General features: G+C 45.6%; 1 protein-coding gene across 1 annotated transcript in view; it reads left to right on the top strand.

Annotated features, from left to right (window-relative positions):
• The window catches only part of SYN2 (synapsin II), a 283,986-nt gene that overhangs the window by 107,731 nt on the left and 149,847 nt on the right, over nucleotides 1–26,408 (top strand). The window contains exons 2-4 of the mRNA XM_054166626.1: nucleotides 2,475–2,532; nucleotides 6,937–7,028; nucleotides 12,121–12,277. Coding sequence (XP_054022601.1) covers nucleotides 2,475–2,532; nucleotides 6,937–7,028; nucleotides 12,121–12,277 — 307 coding nt within the window. The remainder of the gene's footprint in view (nucleotides 1–2,474; nucleotides 2,533–6,936; nucleotides 7,029–12,120; nucleotides 12,278–26,408) is intronic.

Raw genomic sequence — 26,408 nt, 5'->3', positions numbered from 1 at the left:
GAGGAATCGATACTGTGGCTCTTCTCCAACTTCAGAGTGTTTGAGTGGTTCCCTTTTATCAACACATAGATTTTGGATTTTTTTTCATCCCTATCTGCTCTAAAGCAGATTCCTGCTGCCTAAGGCATGCAACTGACAGGTTCCTGGAAGAATGTCTACTTGTTAGGCCTTGGGAGACTCAGTCATTGAATTCAGTCCTGTTTTATCATGCATAATAATTGCTTGCAAACTCTCCTTCATATTAATTAGAATGGCTCTGGTTATAGTCTAGAAAAAGTAAAATTGATTAGTAAATTAGACAGCCATCAATGGGGAGCTGGACAAGCTGGAGAAATGGGATTGTGTGAAACTTGTGAGGTTCAACAAGGCCAAGTGCAAGGTGCTGCACCTGGGTTGGGACAGAGGAGAGCAGCCCTGTGGAGAAGGACTTGGGGGTGCTGGTTGGGTGCAAAGCTGGACATGAGCTGGCACCAAGTGCTGGCAGCCCAGAGCCAGCCATGTGCTGGGCTGATGCCCTGCAGGGTGGGCAGCATGGGCAGGGAGGGGATTCTGCCCCCCCTGCAGTGCTGGGGCCAGCTCTGGAGTCCTCAGCACAACACAGGCAGGAACCTGTTGGATCAAGACCTGAGAAGGCCACAGCAATGCTGGGGGCGCTGAAAGCCTTCTGCTGTGAGGCCAGGCTGAGAGAGTTGAGCTTCTTCAGCCTGAAGGCTGAAGAAGGCTCTGGGGAGACCTTCTGGTGGCCTCTCAGTACTTAAAGTGCTGAGCAGAAAGCTGGGGACAGACTTTTGAGCAGGGCCTGTTGTGACAGGACAAGGGCTGATGGTTTAAACAAAAAGAGGGAGATTCAGACTAGAGAGGATGAAGTTTTTTACTCTGAAGTTCATGAGACCCTCACCCAGGTTGCCCAGAGAGGTGGTAGATGCCCTAACCTTGAGAACCATTGCAAGTCAGGTTGTCTGGGGCTCTGAGCAACCTGCTGTAGCTGCAGAAGTCCCTGCTGAGTGCAGTGGGGTTGCACTGGATTAGTTTTAAAGGCCCCTCCCAGTCCAAACCGTCTATGATTGTGCAAAATCTGTTGAACCAGTCTGCAGTACTTCTGATGCTTTCTTTAAAAGCAATTTAAGGTTTGTAAGTGTTGTGTTTGCAATCAGCCAGTACTTACAGATAAAGTGGTTAAAGCCTACCGTGAGTGGCTGTTAGGAAGTTGTTGATGGTGGCATGAATTTCCACTTTGTTGTTCACTTTACCCAGAGCAAGATACGTCATTTTATTAATAACTATTTGTGAGGTATGCATTTGGGTGTACAGTAGCCTTCACTTTTGTGCTGGAAATCACAGAATCACAAAAATATTCAGGTTGGCAAAGACCCTCAGGATCTCCAAGTCCAACTCAGAGCCCTACTCTACAAGGTTCACCCCTAAACCATATCCCCAAGCACCACATCCAAATGACCTTTAAACACATCCAGGGTTGGTGACTCCACCACCTCCCTGGGCAGCACATTCCAATCCCTGACCACTCTTGCCATGAAAAAGTTTTCCTAATGTCCAGTCTAAACCTACCCAGTTGCAGCTTGAGGCCTTTCCCTCTTGTTCTGTCACTAATTACCTGTGAGAAGAGACCAGCACCAACCTCTCTACAACATCCTTTAGAATAGAATAGAATAGAATAAACCAGGTTGGAAGAGACCTTCGAGATCATTATGTCCAACCTATCATCCAACACTACCCAATCAACTAAACCATGCATCCAAGCATCCTGTCAAGCCTCGCCCTGAACACCCCCAGCGACGGCGACCCCACCACCTCCTCAGGCAGCCCATTCCAGTGGGCAATCACTCTCTCTGTGTAAAACTTCCTCCTAACCTCCAGCCTAAACCTCCCCTGACGCAGCCTGAGACTGTGTCCTCTTGTTCTGGTACTGGTTGCCTGGGAGAAGAGACCAACCTCCGCCTCACTACAACCCCCCTTCAGGTAGTTGTAGAGAGCAATAAGGTCACCCCTGAGTCTCCTCCTCTCCAGGCTAAGCAACCCCAGCTCCCTCAATCTCTCCTCATAGGGCTTGTGCTCCAAGCCCCTCACCAACCTTGTTGCCCTTTTCTGGACATGTTCCGGCAAGTCAACATCCTTCCTAAACTGAGGGGCCCAGAACTGGACAGGTAGTTGTAGACAGCAATGACGTCTGCCCTCAGCCTTCTCTTTTTCAAACGAAACAGCCCCAGCTCCTTCAGTTGCTCTTCCTAAGATTTATTCTCCAGACCCTTCAGCAGCTTCGTTGCCCTCACTCCAGCACATTATGGTTTTTATCAGAAGGGTATTGAAGGAAAAAGGATGATGTGGAAGTGGCAGATAGATTTAGTTAGTATATTTGTGTTTTTTCCAAACCCTGAAGGCATACAGAAAGGTTTTATGTTGGTACTGATTCCAGAGACACATAGCTTTGATTTTCTCTCTTCCCTTTTTTCCTGCAGGGCCAAGGCTTTTCGTGGAAAAAAGGTCCATGGAGAATACGACATAAAGGTGGAGCAGGTAATTAAATGGCTTAATCTGCATGTGATTTTTGTATATGTGTATTTATACTGATGCATATATATATACACACACACTCACACACAGAGGATCACAGGATGTCAGGGTCGGAAGGGACCTACGGAGACCATTGAGTCCAACACCCTGCCAGAGCAGGACCATAGAACCTAGCGCAGGTCACACAAGAATCCATCCAGATAGGTCTTGAAAGTCTCCTGAGAAGAAGACTCCACAACCTCTCTGGGCAGCCTGTTCCAGTGCTCTGTGCCCCTTACAGAGAAGTTCCTCCTCATGTTGAGGTGGAACCTTCTGTGCTCTAGGTTATATCCCTTGCCTCTTGTCCTACCACAGGGTGCCAGTGAGCAGAGCCTTTCCCCTTCCTCTTGACCCCCAGCCCTCAGATATTTATAAACATTTATTAAATCCCTCCTCAGTCTTCTCTTCTTCAGACTAAGAAGCCCCAGGGCTCTCGGCTTCCCACAAACCTCCCAGGAGGGATTTAAAAGATGTGCAGACATGATGCTGAGGGACATGGTTTAGTGATAGGGTGATAGGTTAAGGATTGGTCTCTTTGATCCTAAAGGTCTTTTCCAACATAAATGTTTCTATACATACATGTACAGATAGATACATAGTCCTTGGTACGTAAAATAACTAGACCAATTTAAACAGATTTCATCCTAATCTGTCTCCTTTTAGGGGATTCCAACCATGATTTGCTCAATGTGTGTTGAAAATTTACTGCCTAGAGACAGAATTTCCCAGACACTCCATGATTTACATGTTGCATTTGTAACACTAATTCCTTCCCTCAAGAACATACACCTACTCTGGCTGCTGTGCTGGCATGTGGGTTCTTTTAAAACCAGCCCTGAATAAATGTGGAGATAGAATCACAGAATGTTAGGGGCTGCAAGGGACCTCCAAAAACTATCCAGTCCAACCCCCCTGCCAGAGCAGGATCACCTAGAGCAGGTCACACAGGAATGCATCCAGACAGGTTATGAATATCTCCAGAGAGGGAGATTCCACAGCCCCCCTGAGCAGCCTCTTTCAGTGCTCTGTCAGACTCACAGGGAAATTTTTTTTCCTCATGTTTCCATGAATTATCCATTGCCTCAACTTCCACCCATTGCACCTATTCAGGGTGCATTAGAACTATGGCTATTTGAGTTAGGTATCTGAAGCTGGAGAACTAAATAAGTCTTTTCACTGCTTCTCAGTCTTGGATTCTACATGTAGATGGTGCTGTAAGACATTTCAGTACTTGAACTGAATTGTTTTGTCATTGGAATTTCAGAGTGAGGGAAAAGGAGACCTGACTGTGTGGATTCAGCTTATCTAAATTCACTGTAATAGCACAGCATCCAGCTTTGCTCCACTCTTTGCATCACTGAGTATCTGCTGCTGTTCTTGGCTTGCAGACGTGGAGAGCTTTGCCAGGTATCCTCAAGACTATTAAGGGAGAGATGGGGAAAAGAAAGACAAGTTATTCTGTCCCCAAATATTGTTCACACCTGGATCAAACCATGCAGTTGACATCACATATGTGGTCTCTTTAACAAAGTCTCTGTGCACACCAGGATTCCCTTCACATGGTCTCTTCAAAGACCAGAATCTCTTAATCGTAGTATCATAGTAGTATCATAGCATCAGTCAGGATTGGAAGGGACCACAAGGATCATCTAGTTCCAACCCCCCTGCCATGGGCAGGGACACCCCACACTAGATCAGCCTGGCCAGAGCCTCATCCAGCCTGGGCTTAAACACCTCCAGGGACAGGGCCTCAACCACCTCCCTGGACAACCCATTCTAGGGCTTCACCACTCTCATGGTGAAGAACTTCCTCCTCACCTCCAGCCTGAATCTCCCCACCTCCAGCTTCATTCCATTCCCCCTAGCCCTATCACTACCTGAGATCCTGAGAAGTCCCTCCCCAGCCTTCTTGTAGGCCCCCTTCAGATACTGGAAGACCACAATTAGGTCACCTGGGAGCCTTCTTTTCTAATCAGGAAGAGATTGAAAGTTGTTGAACCCTTCTAATCGCTTTGTAATGTGTCAATACTGCCACAGCCCTACACAAATAGAGTTATTAACTGCTTTAGTGTTCTTTTGCTAATAGCAAAGAGCAGTCATTTCTTTTTTACATGACTTAACTTTGACCTATCTTAACATGCAGTGTTTTCTATCCTCTACTAAGCTTTTAAACTACAAAATCTATGTTGTGAATCCCTGTAACTTCTTATTTGGAAATATCAGCTGTCAGTCTCAGCTTAAATGAATCCTAAATGATTCTTTAAACCTGTCAGCACTGACACAAATATTTCAGTCTCTCACCACTTGTGCTCATTTTATAACAATATTGAAAGTGCCCTTTGTGTTTCTAGCATTGAAACCCTGGTCCAAGAATGCATAGAAGCCTGTGGGGTTGAATGGAGAGACCTCCTTGCTTTGAATCAAGCACATACTTAATCTGTTGAGTTAGAGTGGTTGTTAGAGGAGTCCACACTTAGAAACATAGAATTGTTTTGGTTGGAAAAGACTTCTAAGATCATCAAGATCATCATTACCAGCTGTCAACCCACCACGGCCACCAACCCATGTCCCAAAGTGACATCTCCACACATTTCTTGAGCAATTCCAGGTATGGTGACTCCACCACCTCCCTGGGCAGCCTGTTCCAATGCCTGACCACTCTTGCAGGAAAGAAATTTTTCCTAATTTCCAACCTAAACCTCCCCTGGCACAATTTTAGGCTGTTTCCCTGTGTTCTGTCACCTGATACTAGAGAGAAAAGACCAACCCCCACCTGGCTCCAACCTCCTTTCATCGAGTTGTAGAGAGTAATGAGGTCTCCCCTCAGCCTCCTCTCCTCCAGACTAAACAACCCAAATTGCATCAGCTGTTCCTCACCAGCCCTGTTCTTCAGACCCTTTACCTGCTTTTTTTGCCCTTCTCTGGACATGCTCCAGCCCCTCAACATCCTTCTTGTAGTGAGAAGCCCAAAACTGAACCCAGCATTGAAGGTGTGGCCTCACCAGCACCGAGTACAGGGGGACGATCACTACCCTGGTCCTGCTGGCCACACGTGCCTTCCCTGATCAGTGAATTCTGAAAGCCTTGCACAGATTTCACTAAGGGAGACTTTCAGTGATACCATTTCTCAGGAGGAGACTAATGGGAATTCTGACACTCTCTATTCTGTGTTAGTGTCCGGGATAGCAAAGACGCTTTTATTTATCCCCCAGAAGACAGCTGGCTGCATTTCAATTATTCTGCTGTGTAATGTTACTGTAAAGTGCCTTGAGAGCCTAAGCTGATGAAAGACTGGGGAGAAATGAAAAACATCCTGTCCTTTCCTTTCAAATAACTGTAGATTCAGAGTATGGAAGGGATTCCTTTGGAAATTCCACGTTTCCAGTGTGAGACGGTCCTTTTGAAAAAGGTCTTTCTTTGGGGGTTTTGCGAGGCAATTGTTTATCAGCCCCAGGTCTTTTGAAACTAGCAGACTGAAGTGCACACAAAGGAGTCTGGATATGAAGAGACACCACCAAAACAAGAAAACAGTCTATTTATCATAGGTATTTTGACACTACTTTTTGCACTGTTCACTTCAAAGCTTTAGGTAATTTTCTGGTGAGTATTAATTTTGTTTTCATCTTTGTGATCAGCGCATCCAAAGCAAAGATATCATCTTTGCACTTCTATGCAGACCTGGATGAAAAATACACTTCCTCCTTGCCCCTTTTTCATAAAGTTTTTGGTTTTTTTTTTTTACTTTTTTTGCTCTTTGGATTACAATTTATTCAAATGTGATCACAGGATGTTAGGGATTGAAAGGGAGCTCTGGAGATCGAGTTCAACACCCCCCTGCCAGAGCAGGACCATAGAATCTAGTGCAGGTTGCACAGGAATGCATCCAGACAGGGTGTGAAAGTCTCCAGAGAAGGAGACTCCACAGCCTCTCTGGGCAGCCTGCTCCAGTGCTCCCTGACCCTTACGGTAAAGAAGTTCCTCCTCATGTTGAGGTGGAACTTCCTGTGCTGTAGTTTACATCCATTGCCCCTTGTGCTATCGCAGGGTGCCAAAAAGAAGAGCCTGCCCCTTCCTTCCTGACACCCACCTCTCAGATATTTACAGAAATCCCCTCTCAATCTGCTTCTCTCCAGACTAAACAGCCCCAGGTCTCTCAGCCTTTCCTCATAAGCCAGTGCTCCAGTCCCTTCATCATCCTTACAGCTCTCTCTGTGTCATACATGGCAAATGCGATTGGATCAGCATGCTCGTGGTACTCGTTATGTTTCCAATGTTTGTTGTCGGTGGTTACTGGTACTTAAAAGAAGGGATTTGGGAAAGTCAAGGTAAAATAAGCCAGGCTGGCTAATGTGAGTCTTCTTTTCATAGGCAGAGTTTTCAGAAATCAACTTGATAGCCCACGCTGACGGCAACTACGCAGTAGATGTCCAAGTGTTTCGAAATGGCACTAAAGTTGTCAGGTAAGAGGAACTGAAGGGATAACAGCAAAGAGCAATGAATGGCTTAATGCATGGATGCAAAAGGTACTGAATGATCTTGTGTATTGTGGCACTTTAGTCTGGGTGCCTCCTGTTAACTGCCACATAAGTTACACTTCCAGTGTCCCCAGTGTCCAGCCCAGGAGGTGGGCACAGGAAACAGCCTATTTTGTACCCATAAATCCTGCACCCTATAAATCAATCCAGCTGCAAGATCATTCTCTTCCTCTTTCTTCCCTCTCTGCTCCTGTGGGAGATGCTCCCTATTGGGTAATGCTGGGGGAATATCTCAAGGTCTCTAAGGCCTGGCTAGGGCTAATGCCAGGAGGAGAAGGTGGGGGGGGGGGGCAGTCTCAGACCTGGTCAGCCTGAGGCCAGCCTGAAACCAGCCTAGTGGGGGGGTAGAGGGGGGGTTGAGGGGGTGGAGGGATGGGGAAGAAAGAGCCCTGGGGGTTTGGGTATATCCTCAGATGGGGAGAAGGGAAGTGTTGGGGGCCTTTGGGTGTGCTGTAAGGGACTCTGTACAGTTTGGGATTCTCTGCCACTCTGCTTTGTATATTTCTGTGAAACACCAATTGCTTTTCCATTTAAACTTTGCATCACTGTGCAATCCATTTGTGTGAGTGTCATTCTTTTGCCCTTTCAGGGGCAACAGAGAATCTGTCTGGCCTTAAACCAGGACACGTATATGTGTGATGGGGATTTTGATATCCAGCACACCTCAGTCACTGACATCAAGAGTAGGATGTGTAATATCCAATCAGTCCAGTTTGTGATGGGAAGGAAAGCCCTCAAGATTTTGATCACACAGAAGATGGATTTGATGAAGATAGGAATGAAGCATGGTACAAATAATGCATGATTAGGAGCTAGGGCTATTGATTTGGGTCTTCTTTGCTTCAGGGCTAAAGACAGTTGTGATAAACCTGTGCATGCCAGACCTTTCCAGATGAGCAACATTTATTTCCACTACTGAATATTTTCTGTTGAAAGAGGCTAAGTCACGGCACTTCCCTCAGGATGGTTCCTGGAACACCACTGTCTGACAGGTTTCACTTTAAAAGCCTGAGATTTCCCAATAGGCTGTTTGGTCCAAAAAGAAGGATTACTCAAACTGAAGGCAGGGTAATTTTACCTTCACAGAATCACCGAATCACCAAAGTTGGAAGAGACCTCAAAGATCATCCAGTTTACCTTGGTTTTCAATGAGGACTTCAACAGCCTTGCAAATGGAAGGGGAGGGAACAGGGGTATGTTTGGGCAAAGAAGAACCTTAAATAGGTATTAACAAAAGAATTTCAGGCAATCCTATATTTTATCTAATTTGTGGGAATTACTCCTAGTAGTTAATTAGGGTTGAAGTGTAGCACTTGTTTGGTTGCACAATTGCATTCAGAGAGGTGGATCAAGTGGTTGTTTACTACTTCTGTTTATCTTTAGGCAAGAGCAAGAGCTGAGGGAGTTGAGGGAGCTGGACAGCATGCAGCCTGTCTTGGATCTTTGTGGCTTTGCACAACATCTGTCCAAATAAAGAGATTTGAGAATTTCTACTTACTCATAGTAAAAAAAAAGAAAAAAAAAAGAAAAAGCAGGAAAGAAAGATTGAAAAGAAATGTTCTTTATGCTTTAAAACTCACAACTGTTTAATCTCTTGTGTGTTCTAAAAATACTGCAGCTTAGTGCAACCACCACTGATGCCAAATATAGAAGATTATTTCCTTTAGAAAAATAACAGACTTGATTATTATTATTTTTTTTTGGTGTGTGGGGGGGAAGGGTTTGGGGGGGTTGGTTTTGTCTCCTTTGTTTATTTGTTGGTTGGTTTGTTTTGTTTTCTTTCCCAATGATACAAGTTTTGGAGCCAGGAAATCTTGATCCTGCTCCTCAGGGGCTTTTCTGTAGATATGTTTCCAAACAGAGCAAAAATATCGAGGCCAAGTTAGCATCAAAGCATGTCAGAGCTTAATGTGAGTTGGGAACTTCTTAGCAGTTCATCATAAAACTTGGTAAAGCTGATGCTAAGAAATGGAAAAATGTTCTTGTGTCATCAGGCAACTCTGAGAGTGAGATGGCAAAGGACTTTGTGAAATGATTTGGTTTATGGATAATTTATTTAACCTGATAGAGATGCCACCTGAAGTTCATGGAATCAATAAGGTTGGAAAAGACCTCAGAGATCATCAAGTCCAACCTGCCACTCAAGACCTCATGACTACTAAGCCATGGCTTCAAGTGCCACATCCAATCCCATTTTGAACACCTCCAGGGACGGTGACTCCACCACCTCCCTGGGCAGCACATTCCAATGGGTAACAACTCTCTCTGTGATGAACTTTCTCCTCACCTCAAGCCTAAAGTTGATAGGCTCACTCTAACTGTTGTGAGATATCTGCTATCTGGTTGACAGCTCTCTGAACATGAGCCAGTGTGTGACCAGGTGGCCAAGAAGGCCACCAGTAACCTGGTCTGGATCAGCAATAGTGTGGTCAGCAGGACCAGGGCAGTGATTGTTCCTGTCTCAGAGCAGAGAGCTGCTGTCCCATCATGTCTGCATATCCCTTCTCACACCAAAAAGCATGCAAACATAGAGAGTCATGAAACTGGTTTGGCTGGAAGACACCAACTGTTAACCCAGCACTGCCAGGTGACCACTAAACCATGTCCCTTAGCATCTCCATGGCTTTGAAACCCCTCCAGGTATGGGGGCCCCACAGCTGCCTTGGGGAGCCTGAATCAGAGCTTGGCAGCCCTTCCAGAGAAGACATTTGTTCTAATGGCCAACCTAAACTTCCCCTGGTGCAGCCTGAGGGAGCAACTTAGATAGATAGATAGATACACACACATACATAAATAAAACATACACATATGTAAGTATATACTTTTGGGTTTTTTAAGGACAGGTTCCCCACTTTTTTCACTTGATCTGTGTTTTAAATGACATTTTCTGTTCTCTACTTTTATTTAAACCCAGAGTGGTGTCTTTGAGGAGATGTGCAATCCCCTTAGAGGGAGTTTCTTTCTTACACTCAGGGCTTTGCAATTTTGATTAAGGCATCATTAATCCTCTGAGTATTGTACTCCTGCTGTGTTGCTAAATGGACTTCCCCTGTTTCACTAACTCTTGGCAGACCACCACCACAAAAGCTGGATCACACATTCTCAGAACTGTCCTGTAAATATGCTTTGGGATACTTGTTAAATGCCTGTGCATTTCTGTTTGGGTTTTGCTCATTGATCCACAGTGTCAGTGCTTGATGGCAAATCTTTATAAGGTTGCTTTTGCCAATTCATGCATTACAGTTTAAAGCCAGCTTCAGAACCCACCTAATAAACTTCAGGCTGGAATCCCCAAGCTCCTTCAGCAATTTAAACATGAATTTGAGTTGGTTTTGTTTTGCTTTATTGAGTAATTTTGTAGTCCTCAGAGTTTTTTGCTCCAGTTCTATTTATTCAAGGCCTGCAAATAATTACCATAGTTCTAATTTAATTTACCCTGCATTTATACCTCTTTCAGAAGGGTGGTAGCTTCAGGCTAGTCACTGCTATTTCCACCTATCAAACTTGATTACTGAGGAGAATCCTTCAACAGTCCAGTTTAGGAGTGAATTGCCACAGTTCAGTTTACAGAATCACCAAGGTTGGAAGAGATCTCAAAGATCATCAAGTCCAACCTGTCACCACAGACCCCATGACTAAACCATGGCACCAAGTGCCACATCCAGTCCCCTCTTGAACACCTCCAGGGATGGGGACTCCACCACCTCCCTGGGCAGCACATTCCAATGGCAAATTACTCCTTCTGTGAAGAACTTTCTCCTCACCTCCAGCCTAAACTTCCCCTGGCACAGCTTGAGACTGTGTCCTCTTGTTCTGATGCTGATTGCTTGAGAGAAGAGACCAACCCCCTCCTGGCTTACAACCACCCTTCAGGAAGTTGTAGACAGCAGTAAGGTCTCCCCTGAGCCTCCTCTTCTCCAGGCTAACCAACCCCAGCTCCCTCAGCCTCTCCTCACAGGGCTGTGCTCCAGGCCTCTCCCCAGCCTCGTTGCCCTTCTCTGGACACCTTCAAGTGTCTCGATGTCCTTCTTAAACTGAGGGGCCCAGAACTGGACACAGGACTCAAGGTGTGGCCTAACCAGTGCTGAGTACAGGGCAGAATGACCTCCCTGCTCCTGCTGGCCACACTGTTCCTGATGCAGGCCAGGATGCCCTTGGCCTTCTTGGCCACTGCTGGCTCATGTTCAGCCAGCTGTCAATCAGCACCCCCAGGTCCCTTTCTCTTTGGCAGCTCTCCAGCCACTAGTTTAGGAGTGAATTGCCTCTGACCTATTCTATCATGCCTCCTGTTTTCCAGAACCACCTTCAGTAACTAAATGTCAGAGTAAGGTGATTATGATGTCACGCTGTTCCCAAAGGTGCATATGGTGATAGGGCAAAAAGTCAGTGAGGCTCCAAAGGGGAAATCCTGATGAGACACAGGAGAGAAAGAGGAAAAGCAAAAGTGCAGCTGTTAGTTTAGAAATTCATTTTGGCAAGCATCTTGATCAAAAGCTTGAACTGATTCATCTCCAGTTATGGCTTGTGTGAGCAAAGGGTTTGCTCCATCTTTTACTGTCTCTAAAACAGCCTGAGAGAAGCTGTGAAAAAAATGAAAGGAGAAGAAGAGGAAGAAGTGGCAGCTTCCTATGAAGCTTTAGTTTCTGCTTTGTTGTGGTTTGTTGTTGAAGACCTGGTGCGTAAATGAGCAACGTTCTCAGAGTTTATATATGAGATTTATCTGGCAGTGGGAAAACACACTGAAAAGCCATAATAATTTGTCTGTCCTCTTAATAGAGTCCATTATTAACTGGCTGCTGTTGCTTTCTGAACACCAGTTAGGAAATGATGCAGATTTTCATTAAGCCATAACAACCCTTCCCATCTTGAACGTTTACTTTTCCTTCGAGTGTTCTTTTGGTGCTCCTCTAGCCGTCAACTAGACATTTATTTTTTTTCCCCCTTTAAAGATTTTGCTGTTGAAGGAACAAAACCAATTTGATTCTTGAGTATTAGCAATGCATCTTTTTCTTGCCAGGTCATTCAGGCCTGATTTTGTCCTGGTTCGGCAACATTCATTCAGCATGGCAGAAAACGAAGACTTCCGTAACTTGATCATCGGAATGCAGTACGCAGGCATCCCCAGTGTCAACTCCCTGGAGTCCATCTATAACTTCTGTGACAAACCCTGGGTGGTAAGTGATGTACCAAAACACCTTCTTCAGCTGCAAAAAATAGATGGTTTGCTTGGTCAGTGGCCTGTGGTGCATACGGAGCATCAAACTGCGACGTTTCTGAGCAGAGCAGCGCAGCGGTAGTGAAGGGAATGAAAAGGGAACCAAGGTAACGATGGAGGGACTGGAGCACTGCCTGATGAGGAGAGCCAGAGAAACCTGGGGCTTTGTAGTCTGGAGAGGAGAAGACTGAGAGGGGAATCTAATAAATGTTGTGGTGGGTTGAAGTTTCCCCCCAGCATAGCCTAAACCCACCACAGCTGTCTATAAATATCTGAAGGCTGGGTGTCAAGAAGGAAGGGATAGCCTCTGCTCACTTGTGCCCTGTGATAGGACAAGGAGCAATGGATATAAACTACAGCACAGAAAGTTTCACCTCAACATAAGGAAGAACTTCTTTACTTTAAGGGTCACAGAGCCCTGGAACAGAGAGGTTTTGGAGTCTCCTTCTCTGGAGATTTTCAAGACTCATCGGGATGTGTTCCTGTGCAACCTGTGCTAGATTATACAGTCCTGCTCTGGCAGGGGGGTTGGACTGATGGAGTGGGTCCAGAGCAGGGCCACAAGAATGATCAAGGGCTTGGAGCACCTCTGCTCTGAGGACAGGATGGGGGAACTGGGGTTGTTCAGCCTGGAGAAGAGGAGGCTCTGGGGAGACCTAATAGCAGCCTTCTAGTACCTGAAGGAGCCTGCAAGGAAGGATGGAGAGAGACTGTTTACAGAGGCCTGCAGTGTCAGGACAAGGGGCAATGGCTTCAAACTAGAGAAGGGCAGATTTAGATTGGATATCAGGAAGAAGTTCTTTGCTATGAGGATGGTGGAACACTGGAACATGTTTCCCAGCAAGGTGGTTGAGGCCCCTCTCTGGAGATATTCAAGGTGAGGCTTGATGAGACCCTGCTCTCATTGGGAATGTCCCTGCTGACTGTGGGGAGGTTGGACTGGATGACCTTCAGAGGTCCCTTCCAGCCTGCACCATTATATGACTCAAAAGCCTCCAGAGGTCCCTTCCAACCCCTAACATCCTGTGATCCTGTAATCTTTTCAAAGAGCCAGTGTAGGCAGTGTGGGGACAGAGAGAAAAAAATATTAGTAGTAGAAATGATGAAAGGAGTGAGGAAACTGATGGAAAACCTATCCACCACTGCCTGGCTCGAGTGAGGAGAGTGTGTTTATTCACAATTTGCCTGGGAAAAGCAAGCTGAGAATAGTTGTCATATTTGTGGTTTTGAATGTAATTTAAACAGACTTTTAGCCAGTGTTTTCCTCATCCCTCTGAAATTTTTGGGGCTAAGCTTTAGCAAGGAAATCTGAAGCTATTTGGTTTCCTCTTTTGAAAGCTCTTTTCATGATCCTGTGCATATAGGGTAGGAGTCCTTTTCAGTTAAACCTAGAGCAATGAGCTACCCTGGAGAACCACTGACACTTGCCAGTTTGACTGTAGAAACCAACTGAAACGAATTCATTTTTTTCATTCTATGCTTTGGTGTGATGGAGGTAGAATTTAGTGATGACTTTGATTCATGGAGTGATGGAGGTAGAATTCAGTGATCTTTTTGATTCATGGAGGAGCTATTAGTAGCAGTCACAATTAAAATGTGGTGCTGTAATAGAAGATTATCCCAGGAGCAGTCTCTGTTCCTGTAATATTGTAATATTGAGTTGTCCAAGAGTTCATGAAAATTTATCATAAGTTATAATACTATTATCATATCATACTATTATGTTAGTCATGCTATTATGATACAATGTAATACAATTATAATATCTGAGGGCTGAGACCAGAGAGTGGTGGTAAATGGTGCCACATCCAGCTGGCAGTCAGGCACTAGTGGTGTCCCCCAGGGATCAGTGCTGGGCCCCATCCTGGTCAATATCTTTATTGATGACCTGGAGGAGGGGATTGAGTCCATCATCAGTAAATTTGGAGATGACACCAAGCTGGGGGCAGGAGTTGATTTGTTAGAGGGTAGGAGAGCTCTGCAGAGGGAACTTGCCAGGCTGGACAGATGGGCAGAATCCAAGGGCATGAGATTGAACATATCTGAGTGCCAGGTTCTACACACTGGCCACAACAACCCCAGGCAGTGCTACAGGCTGGGGTCAGAGTGGCTGGAGAGCAGCCAGGCAGAAAGGGACCTGGGGATATTGGTCAATAGTAGGCTGAACATGAGCCAGCAGTGTGTCCAGGTGGCCAAGAAGGCCAAGGGTATCCTGGCCTGCATCAGGAATAGTGTGGCCAGCAGGAGCAGGGAGGTCATTCTGCCCTGTACTCAACACTGGTTAGGCCACACCTTGAGTCCTGTGTCCAGTTCTGGGCTCCTCAGTTCAAGAAAGATGTTGAGCTGCTGGAAGGTGTCCAGAGAAGGGCAACAAAGCTAGGGAGGGGTCTGGAGCACAGCCCTGTGAGGAGAGGCTGAGGGAGCTGGGGTTGCTTAGCCTGGAGAAGAGGAGGCTCAGGGGAGACCTTCTTGCTGTCTACAACTCCCTGAAGGGAGGCTGTAGCCAGGTGGGGGTTGGTCTCTTCTCCCAGGCAAGCAGCACCAGAACAGGAGGACACAGTCTCAAGCTGTGCCATGGGAGGTTGAGGCTGGAGGTTAGAAAGAAGTTCTACACCGAAAGAGTGATTGCCCTTTGGAATGTGCTGCCCAGGGAGGTGGTGGAGTCACCATCCCTGGAGGTGTTTAGGAGGAGACTTGATAGGGTGCTTGGTTTCATGGTTTAGTTGATTAGATGGTGTTGGGTGAGAGGTTGGACTCAATCTTGAAGATCTTTTCCAATCTGGTTTACTCTGTTCTATTGTATTCTATTCTTTTGTATTATAATGTTATATAATACTATTATAATATATTAAGTTATAATTTCTCATACTGATTATTGTATTAAATAATACTGCTTGTAATAAATAGGGAGAGCTTTGTAATTTTTTCCTCTGGTGTCTAGGTCAGAAAAGAACAATTGTCAGTGTTTTCCACACAGCAAAAAAATAAATCTACTGTACTCTTTTTATTGCCTTCATAGAAGCAAAAAATTGATTTTACTTGGAAAAGATCTCTAAGATCATCAAGTCCAACCTTCAGCCTAACACCACCATGGCCATTAATCCATGCCCCCAAGCGCCATGGCCACACATTTCTTGAACATCTCCAGGGATGGTGACTCCAGCACCTCCCTGTGCAGCCTGTTCCAGTGCCTTGAAGATGTTTGGGTTTTTTAACACTGTGAAAATCCTTCCCCAAGAACTGTCAGCAGATTTGAACAAATACCTCTTAACAGCTAATTTTATTGTACTTTTATGTTGCAGTAGGCTACACTGGGGAATAAATGATAGAGCGTTTAGAACTTCTCAGGATATATTGGACATTGCTGAATCCACTTATTTCATGCACCACATTTTCTAGGCTGTCTGGCATTTCTTAATGCTTTGATTCATTGTGTGCAATAAAGCTGGCTGTATCAGTAGCATTTCTGTGCAGCAATCAGGCCATAAAAACTGAATGAATAATTTCTGCTTGCCATATTCTGCTGGTAGCACTGGAGTCATGGCTGTCATTCCAGCAAACTGATAAAGAGATCTCCTGCTTCCCACTGGTCTTGTTGCACATAAAGTTTCTGTGCTGGTTTTTCCACTCTCATACCTGGGAGTAGTGGGAATATTTACTGTGATAACTGGAAGACCTGGGAAAGCAAGTATAAGGTGATGTATGTAAAAAATTAAGTCATCTTCCATATCTTCCTGTATCCTATAAAATGCACCTCAGAAACAAATTAGTATTATGTTTGTAATGCCTTATTTAAGTCAAGAGTTACATATAGCTAACTGAAATAGATAAGTACAGATACTCAGTGTAGCTGTAGATAGTAAGTGCAGGTAATAAATATAAATAAAATACAGATAGAGATAAATATAAATGAAATAGAGATAGAAATAAATATAAATGAGATAGAAATAAATATAAATATACATGAGAGAGAGAGAGAAATAAATATAAATGTAATAGAGATAGAACTAAATATAAATAAAAATACAGATAAATAGAGATAGTTTGGAGTGAAATAGAATTCCAACCTGGTCTATTCTATTCTATTCTATTCTATTCTATTCTATTCTATTCTATCAAATAGAATGAACAGTGCCAGGCAAGATTATGGCACAGGTCATCTTGAGTGCAATCACACAGCACTTACAGGATGGCCAAGGGGTCAGGCCCAGCCAGCATGGATTTAGGAAGGGCAGGTCCTGCCTGACCAGCCTGATTTCCTTTTGTGCCCAGGTGACTGCCTGGTGGATGTGGGGCAGGCTGTGGATGTAGTCTACCTGGACTTCAGCAAGGCCTTTGACACCGTTCCCCACAGCAAACTCCTGGCCAAGCTGTCAGCCCATGGCTTGGACAGGAGTACTCTGTGCTGAGTTAGGAACTGGCTGGAGGCTGAGCCCAGAGAGTGGTGGTGAATGGTGCCACATCCAGCTGGAGGCCAGGCACTAGTGGTGTGCCCCAGGGATCAGTGCTGGGCCCCATCCTGGTCAATATCTTTGTCAGATGGTGTTGGGTGATAGGTTGGACTTGATGATCTCGAAGGTCTTTTCCAACCTGGTTAATTCTATTCTATTCTAATATAATTTAGATATCATTTTTAAATAGTCTTGAATTCTCATAGAGCTCTCTTAAGAAGTGGCACAACAGTTCAGGATGAAATGTGTGGTTCCTGAACAGCTGTATCTTTGAGCTTTGCAAAGCAGTCTCATTTTTGGCTGATTTTTTTGTAGTTTGTCCCAGCCTAAATAGGTATGAAATTGAAGTATTTCTTCAGCTGATGTAATTTTGTTTGAATGTAGAGAAGAATCAGGTAGTTTTTCCTCTCTGAGCTTTTCTACCTTGGCACTTCCCTGTCTGAGAGCCCAAATATGTTTGCTTAGAAGAGGTCAAATTGTACACAGCCTGAGCAGGAGCCTGTTTCACAACTCCTGGCTGCTGCTTCTCAGAAATAGGAATTCTGAAGGAATTTTAGTGTCAGACAGGTCATGCTTCAAACTAACTTGCCTCAGATTTTAATTATCTTCTATGCTTCACAGAAGCCCAGCATGGTGGGGTTGGAATGGACCTCCGGAGATCACCCAGTCCAACCCCACCTTGCTAAAGCAGGGCACCCACAGCAGGCTGCCCAGGATCATAATGTCCAGGTAGGTTTGGAATCTCTTCAGAGAAGGAGGCTCCACAACCTCTCTGGACAGCCTGCTGCAGGGCTCCAACACCCTCACACCGAAGAAGTTTGTCCTAATTTCAAGTGAAACCTCCTATGTTCTACTTTGTGCCCATTGCCCCTTGTCCTGTCACTGGGCATCACAGAAAAGAGCCCAGCCCCATGCTTATGACCTCCACTTTTTAGGTTTATCACCATCTTTATCAACTATAGAATCGCTGTACATTAGAGGTTGGAAGGGACCTCCAGAGATCATTGAACCCAACACCCCTGCTAGAGCAACATCACTCAGGGTAGTCTGCACAGCAATGCATCCAGGTGGGGTTTGAATGTGTTCAGAGAAGGAGACTCCACAGCCTCTCTGGGCAGCCTGCTCCAGGGCTCTGTCACCCTCACCGTAAAGAAGTTTCTCCTCATGTTGAGCTGAAACCTTCTCTGCTCAAGTTTTCATCCATTGGCCCTTGTCTTATTACTAGCACCACCAAAAAGAGCTTGGCCCCCTCCAGTTGATACCCACCCCTCAGATGTTCATAGACATTGAGACAGTCTTCTCAAGGCTAAACAGAGAAATAAGTTGCCTTTCCTACAGGTAACACTGGAGTGGCAGAGTTGAATTGCACTTTGCGTAACAGTAGGGAAAAAGAAATAGTGTGCAATAGTATGGGATGAAAATCTATCGAATTAGTAATGGGCAACTGATCTTCCTTGCCTCAGGGTAAAATCAGGAGTAGCATAGAAGGGGCAGGAGGGGAAGTCAGGAAAGTCAGACTGCTTATGAAAGGGCTGTTGAATAAAATAAGAGTTAAAATGCAATGTACAGGAACTTTGAGGTTTAAATTGCTGTTCTCTGGAGGTCCAGGTCATCTTGTAGAACACAGCTCCAGCTTCTCAACCCTTCTCAACCCTGAGGGCAGATTCACACCCTGCATTAGGAACTGAAGCTTAATTTTTCAGCAGAACTCTTTTTGCACTGTGTGTGTGACACAGATGTGTTTCTATGCCTTTGCCAATAGACAGCAAATTTGGATTTGCTCTGAGGTGTGTTATTGAAAGACGAGGGTGTGGTGGGAGGATTGCCAGGAACACACTAAAAGTATGTCTGGAAACAAGTCTCAAAGCTTGTGTCTCCCAGTGTCAGGACATATAGAAGCCCTTCGACTGCGTGTCAGAAGTTCAAAGTCCCCTCTAACCCTTGGAAAATGTGGGATGCTAGCAAGCATGGCAAAGAAAATATTGCAAATGTGTGGTGAGATGCTTGCAGATGAAGTATGGTAGTGATTTAGGTTTAATACAGTACCCCTGTTATTTCACTTCTGTGATAATACTCACTACCTGCCTCATGAAAAATTCATTACTTGGGCTTGGGAGATGGATTTTGCTTAAATGCTACCAAGAATGTCAGAAATCAGGGAGGGGGGGAAAGCATGAGTTGTATCAATAAAGAGTAAGTTCTTTATTACTGGGCGCAGGCAGAGCTGTGGAGGAAGCTTTATAAGGTTCATGCCCTCTCTTACCACACTGGAATGCTTCCACTGCCTTGAAATGTTGTGAAGTAACAGCCTTGTGCGTGACTTGTCCTATTCAAATGGGAGCACAATTTCACCTGGTTGAAGTTAGTTACATCAAGATAAGGGGAGGCAAAAATACAGCCTTTCCTTCTGGGATTTGGGATCCATCTTACAATTTTGCTCATGTCTGGTGGCGTGCAGAAACAGGTATTCTGGAGGAGGTTTGGTGTCAGACAAGGTCATGTGCTTCAAACCAGCTTCTTTCATGTTTTAATTATCTTCTACCATGCACCGAATCCCTCCTGCAATTCGTGTATGAAAGCTTTGTAATAGTGAAAAGAGAAAAGAGCATAATTAATTACCCAGAGTTCAGATTTGGTATTATTTAAAGCACCAGTCTAGATTTTTTCCCCCTGATATATTTTCTAGATATGTTGCTGTCTCTGTTTTCTTTTGGAAAATACCATTCAAGAAATAAGTGAGATGTTAGAGTCCAGTGGAGGCCGCACAGGTGCTGAGGGGCCTGGAGCATCTCTGTGAGAAGGAAAGGCTGAGAGCCCTGGGGCTGTTGAGCAGAAGAGCAGCCCCAGAGGGGATCTTCTCAGTGCTCAACAACAACTAAAGGGTGGGGGGCAAGAAGATAGGGCCAGACTCTTGTCAGTGATGCCCAGTGACAGGTCAAGGAGAAACAGGCACAAAATGGAACCTCCATCTGAACAGCAGGAAGAACTTTGCTGTGAGGGTGCCGGAGCCCTGGAGCAGGCTGCCTAGAGGGCTTGTGGAGTCTCCCATCTCTGGAGAGATTCCAAACCCACCTGGCCATTGTGATCATGAGCAGCCTGCTGTGGTTGCCCCTACTTTAGCAGGGGGGCTGGACTGGGTGATCAGCAGAGGTCCCTTCCAAACCCCATCATTCTGAGATTCCTTAACCAAGGCATGAAAGATTGTATGTAATTGTTCCCATGGTACGTGGTGTAAGCAAGAGAAATAAGTGAGTGTGCAGGCCAGAAGTAACTGGAAAATGTGATGATAATCATAGGGCTTGCAATAACAGTTTTGAATACCACAGATTATTAGCTCTTCACCCATTCTGTGTGCAGTAGATTGCTAATATATGAAATTATGCAGTGAGGTGGAGTTAATTGGAGTATATTCAACATGCAGACTCTGACTCGTCAGGGACTGCAAGGTTCAATGTCCATGGCTGCTATAGATAGAACATTGATTTTGGTTCAGCTTGGCCTGTGAGACACTAATTACAGGCATTATAGTATCTGGATTGCTGCTTCTCAGTTTAGAGAAGCACTTCAGCACTGTGGAGATTACAGATTTGCTGCAAGTGTATAGAGCAAGTGTAAGCCCAGAAAGCCAATCAGATCCTGGGCTGCAGCAAGAGAAGTGTGGCCAGCAGGGCAAGGGAGGTGATTCTCCCCCTCTACTCAGCTCTGGTGAGACCCCACCTGGAGTACTGCCTCCAGTTCTGGAGCTCCTATTACAAGAGGGATCTGGAGGTGCTGGAAGGTGTCCAGGGAAGGGCCACGAGGATGAGCAAAGGGCTGGAGCTGCTCTGCTGTGAGGACAGACTGAAGGAGTTGGGGCTGTTCAGTCTGGAGAAGAGAAGGCTCCCAGGTGACCTAAGTGTGGCCTTCCAGTATCTGAAGGGGGCTACAAGAAGGCTGGGGAGGGACTTCTCAGGAAGTGATGGAATGAAGTTGGAGGTGGGGAGATTCAGATTGGATGTGAGGAGGAAGTTCTTCCCCATGAGAGTGGTGAAGCCCTGGAATGGTTGTGGTTGAGGCCCCATCCCTGGAGGTGTTTAAGCCCAGGCTGGATGAGGCTCTGGACAGGCTGATCTAGTGTGGGGTGTCCCTGCCCATGGCAGGGGGTTTAGAACTAGATGATCCTTGTGGTCCCTTCCAACCCTGACTGATACTATGATACTATGATGTGATTGAAGAGCAGGAAAATGCTCATAACACCAGCCCAGTTCCATGATAGCAGTTCTGGTTCCTTTACTTCAGAGGAGAAACAGCACAGCACCTGTAGCTGGGCTGCAGATCTCTTCTGTTGATGTGCCTTGGGAGGCTGCATGGTGGCAGTTGGCTTCAAGGGTCGGCTGATACATTAATTACACTTTCATTTTGGTGAAGGAGATGACACAGCCTACTATGTAATAATGGGTCCACAAAAGACATTTGTGAGCACTAGGACCTTAATTAGCTGTTGCCATGCTGGTGACTCAGTGTATTCAGCTTGAAACACTGCCTTGATGTAATCGTGGAGGGGATGTAAAAAAACCACTGCAGCATCTCAAGCTACTGCAAGGTTGTAACCCCTTGTGAGAAGACATCTGTCACTGCATGGGTGAGGAGGATGGGTGCTGAGCAGGCTTAGCCTCAAGTGGAGTAACCTCTGTTGGCATAGTGACAAACTGCTACATCGGTTCAGGAATGTGGGAAATAAAGGCCAAAAAATGGGAACTGTGTTCTGGTCAAAAGCTGGCAGAGTGCCAGCTGGGGAGTGGTGTAAATCTCACTCCCTGCTTGTTTCTTTTCCTGCAGTTTGTGAGTTAACAGCCAAATGCTATTTAACATATATTTCTTTTTTACAATTTCGTTGACATTTTTTTCTTTACTTTTGCTCCTTTTGCCAAGTTTGTCATTTTCTGCCTCCATGGTGTGGGGTATTTAACACATCCAAGTGCCGGGTTCTGCACGTTGGCCGCAACAACCCCATGCAGAGCTACAGGCTGGGGTCAGAGTGGCTGGAGAGCAGCCAGGCGGAGAGGGACCTGGGGGTACTGGTTGATGGTAGGCTGAACATGAGCCTGCAGTGTGCCCAGGCAGCCAGGAGGGCCAATGGCATCCTGGCCTGCATCAGGAACAGTGTGGCCAGCAGGAGCAGGGAGGTCATTCTGCCCCTGTACACTGCACTGGTTAGGCCGCACCTTGAGTCCTGTGTCCAGTTCTGGGCCCCTCAGTTTAGGAAGGAGGTTGACTTGCTGGAACGAGTCCAGAGAAGGGCAACGAAGTTGGTGAGGGGTTTAGAATAGAATAGAACAGAATAGAACAGAATAGAATAGAATAGAATAGAATAGAATAGAATAGAATAGAATAGAATAGAATAGAATAGAATTAACCAGGTTGGAAGAGACCCTCGATATCATCGTGTCCAACCTATCATCCAACACTACCCAATCAACTAAACCATGCAACCAAGCATCCTGTCAAGCCTCGCCCTGAACACCCCCAGCGACAGCGACCCCACCACCTCCCCAGGCAGCCCATTCCAGTGGGCAATCACTCTCTCTGTATAAAACTTCCTCCTAACCTCCAGCCTTCCAGGTTAGGAACATAAGCCCTACGAGGAGAGGCTGAGGGAGCTGGGATTGCTTAGCCTGGAGAAGAGGAGACTAAGGGGTGACCTTATTACTCTCTACAACTACCTGAAGGGAGGTTGCAGACAGGCAGAGGTTGGTCTCTTCTCCCAGGCAGCCAGTACCAGAACAAGAGGACACAGTCTCAGGCTGTGCTAGGGGAGGTTTAGGTTGGATGTTAGGAAGAAGTTCAATACAGACAGTGATTGCCCATTGGAATGGGCTGCCTGGGGAGGTGGTGGAGTTGCCATCATTGGAGGTGTTCAGGAGGAGATTTGATGGGGTGCTTGGTGCCATGGATTAGTTGATTAGGTGCTGTTGGATTGGTCGATGGGTTGGGTGCGATGATCTTGAAGGTCTCTTCCAACCTGGCTTATTCTATTGTTCTATTTTGCTTTGCGTTTCTCTTGCAGATGATTTTCCACTTCTTTGCCTTCATCTCTCCACTCTTTCTGACCATCTCATTTCTCTAGTCTTCCCTTGCTTTCTTTGGCAGGTGTGTTTTAACTGCCCTTTGTTGCTCTCTGATGATATTATAGTACTCTTCCCCCGCCCTGTTTTCTTCTCTTTGATGTGTTGCTGTTAGAAGTTGCACTCTTGTGCTTTTTTCCCCACTTCAGGTTCTACTGTAATGGTCCTGAGCAACAGACTGGGACACTGGCAGCAACCTTGTAGGCACTCTGTGGGCGAGGAGCGTAGAAAAGAAATGACCTCTCTTCCTTCCAGCTTCCTGTGGACAGAGATTATTGAAGCTATGGTAGTAGAGAGACACAACTACAGATGAGTCTCAGTAGTGTGCCAAAGTATCTTCAGGAGAATGAAGGAAAAAATAAAATAAATGTGTGCAAGAAGAAAAGTATTTTGAGAACCCACTTGCTGGATGAGGCCTTGACAGCCTGGGCTGGTGTAGGTGTCCCTGCCCATGGCAGGGGGGTTGGAACTGGATGATCTTGAAGGTCCCTTTCAACCCAACCCATTCTATGGATCTAAATCTCTGAGACCTTCCAATGCTCTTCTGGTTTAGAGCAACTAATTGGGAATTTCTTATCAAAGATCTGCTGCACTATAAGAATATTCTCTGCTCATTACCTGACATGAGATTTGTACAATGATGCTGAACAATGAGCTAGGATTTGGCTGCTTGTTACATTTCTCTATATGCCCGTGGGGATCTTCTTGAAGGTCAAGACTGAAGAGCCTGTACCTGCAGTCTGGCTTCAACTCAGATAGGGAAAACATTCAGGGGCATTTATATTTAATGTCCTTTAGCATTGTAAATGTTGGGGACTATATTTTAGGCGGTGGCTGTAGTTTAATATATTTCATTAGATGAAATCTGGAGCCTGTACTGGACCTTCATGTGGTTTCAACCTGTCTGGTAAGACTAATCCACTTTAATAGATATAGACTGGGATGCTGGGCAACCAGAGCCCACCCTGTGGTAGGTTGAGAGAGGGCTTAGCTCTCCCTCCTCCACAGAGTAAGAAACCACAGCTAACTCAGTCGAAGAGCAAAAGCTATATATTTACAAGCATATATGGAAAGCAGGTTATATATAACACAATATATACAGGTATTTACAATATATACACAGAAATACACAGCAAAGACAAATAACACAACAAAAATCCCTCCCTCAGGGAGGGATCCCCTCTTTGGAACCCCCTCTCTCCCCCCCTTACCTCCCTTTTTCCCCAAAAAGGGGTTAGAGAGAGAGAAAGGCAAGTTACTAAGGAAAAGAGTTGTTAGCAAGCTTCAAAAGCCCATGCAGGATTAGTGTTTGCTTATCTGAAGGCCAAGTCCAGCAGTTCGCAGAAGAAGCAGGCAGGGAGAACAGGCTGAAACACCAAACTCCCCTAACTCCCAAACCGAACTGCACTGAGGGAAAAAAAATTTTCCAACCGCTTCACAATCTAAAGCTGCATTTTTGTTTATCAACCAATGAAATTCGTTTAGAATATCAGAATGTTTTGGTTCTAGTACCAAAAACATTAGCCAGTGTGTTCCAGCAGTGTTTGTTCTTAAAGGCACAGCCTCAAACGACCACAGTCCACCCCTTTCTAAACAATTTCATTGGCTGTTCGTACTGTCCATCCAATCCAGAACAATATTTACAGTTCGTAAGTTAAGTTCATCGTCCATTCCGGCTATACTCAGATGTAGATGATTCAGAAGTCCAAGAAAATCCAAAATCAAGAAAATGGAAAACAGTTTGTCTCTCCGCAGACGAAGCGAAGAAAAAGGGAAACAGGGACTCAGGGACTCTCAGTTGACTCAGGGCTCTCAGGGTTCTCAGGGTTCGTGCACCGTAGATTCCTCAGGGACTCTTTCCTTTGGACGCGCTGTAGCTGTACAACATTCTGAAATTAAACTCTCTCAGCTAAAGTTAAATCTCTTTGTGGAATACACTGAATTTCACCATTCTCTTGCATTACCCAATAAGTGTGACCCGGACCTTCTGCTGAAACCACCCCTCGGACAGGTTTAGCCTCTCCTGAGGGCGAAAATACCCAAACAGTTTTACCTAACAGATTCTTTTCCCTAACAACAGGAACTCTATCACCTTCTACTTTCTGTAGCAGATCAGAATGTGCAGGTCCAGCTCGGTTCACTGAACCTCTACTGTTCACCAGCCAGGTTGCTTGTGCTAAATGTTTCTCCCAGTTTTTCAAAGATCCACCTCCCATGGCTTTGAGAGTGGTCTTCAACAAACCGTTGTAGCGTTCAATCTTCCCTGCAGCTGGTGCATAGTAAGGAATATGGAAAATCCACTCAATACCGTGCTCTTTTGCCCAGCTCTTTACAAGGTTGTTCTTGAAGTGAGTTCCGTTGTCTGACTCAATCCTCTCTGGAGTTCCGTGTCTCCACAGGATCTGTCTCTCCAGACCGAGAATGGTGTTGCGTGCAGTTGCATGTGGGACTGCGTAAGTTTCCAGCCATCCAGTGTTTGCCTCTACCATAGTAAGCACGTACTGCTTACCAGAACGAGAACGTGGTAGAGTGATGTAGTCAATCTGCCAAGCTTCACCATACCTGTATTTGGACCATCTGTCACCATACCACAAGGGCTTAATTCTCTTTGCCTGCTTAATAGCAGCACAAATGTCACAGTCATGGATGACTTGTGTGATGGCATCCATGGAAATGTCTATGGATCTGTCACGAGCCCATTGGTATGTTGCATCTCTGCCTTGATGTCCTGACGAATCGTGAGCCCACCGAGCTAAGAATATCTCACCTCGGTGTTTCCAGTCGAGATCAAGTTCAGAGTCCTTGTCTACTTGAGAAACTCTTGCAGCTAGATCTGCCTGATGGTTGTGCTGCTGTTCCTCAGTAGCTTTGCTCTTGGGAATGTGAGCATCAATGTGTCTCACTTTCACTGGAATTCTCTCGATTCGATCAGCAATGTCTTGCCACAGTTCAGCTGCCCAAATGGGTTTTCCTTTCCTCTGCCAACCATTCTTTTTCCAGTTCTTTAGCCAACCCCACAGAGCATTGGCTACCATCCATGAGTCGGTGTAGAGATAAAGCTTTGGCCATCTCTCACGTTCAGCTACGTCGAGAGCTAGCTGGACAGCTTTTACCTCTGCAAACTGACTGGATTCTCCTTCTCCATCCTTCGCCTCTGCAACTCGGCGTGTTGGACTCCACACGGCAGACTTCCACCTTCGCTTGTTCCCGACGAGACAACAGGAACCGTCTGTGAACAAAGCATATTTCTTTTCATCATCAGAAAGGTCATTGTAAGGAGGAGCTTCCTCAGCACGAGTTACTCTCTCCTCTGGAGGTTTAGCACAGTTGGTATCTTCAGGCCAACTTGAGATCACCTCCACCAGACCAGGTCTTTCAAGATTTCCCATTCGAGCTCTCTGTGTTATCAGGGCCATCCACTTAGACCAGGTGGAATCTGTGGCATGATGTGGTGTGGAACCTTTGCCTTTGAACATCCAATTCAAAACTGGCAATCTGGGAGCTAAGAGAAGTTGTGACTCAGTTCCAATTACTT

The sequence above is a fragment of the Dryobates pubescens genome, chromosome 1, assembly GCF_014839835.1.
Source record: "Dryobates pubescens isolate bDryPub1 chromosome 1, bDryPub1.pri, whole genome shotgun sequence".
Classification (NCBI taxonomy): Eukaryota; Metazoa; Chordata; class Aves; order Piciformes; family Picidae; genus Dryobates; species Dryobates pubescens.
Note: the sequence above shows the minus strand (reverse complement) of the source record. Positions and strands in the feature narration are given on the sequence as shown.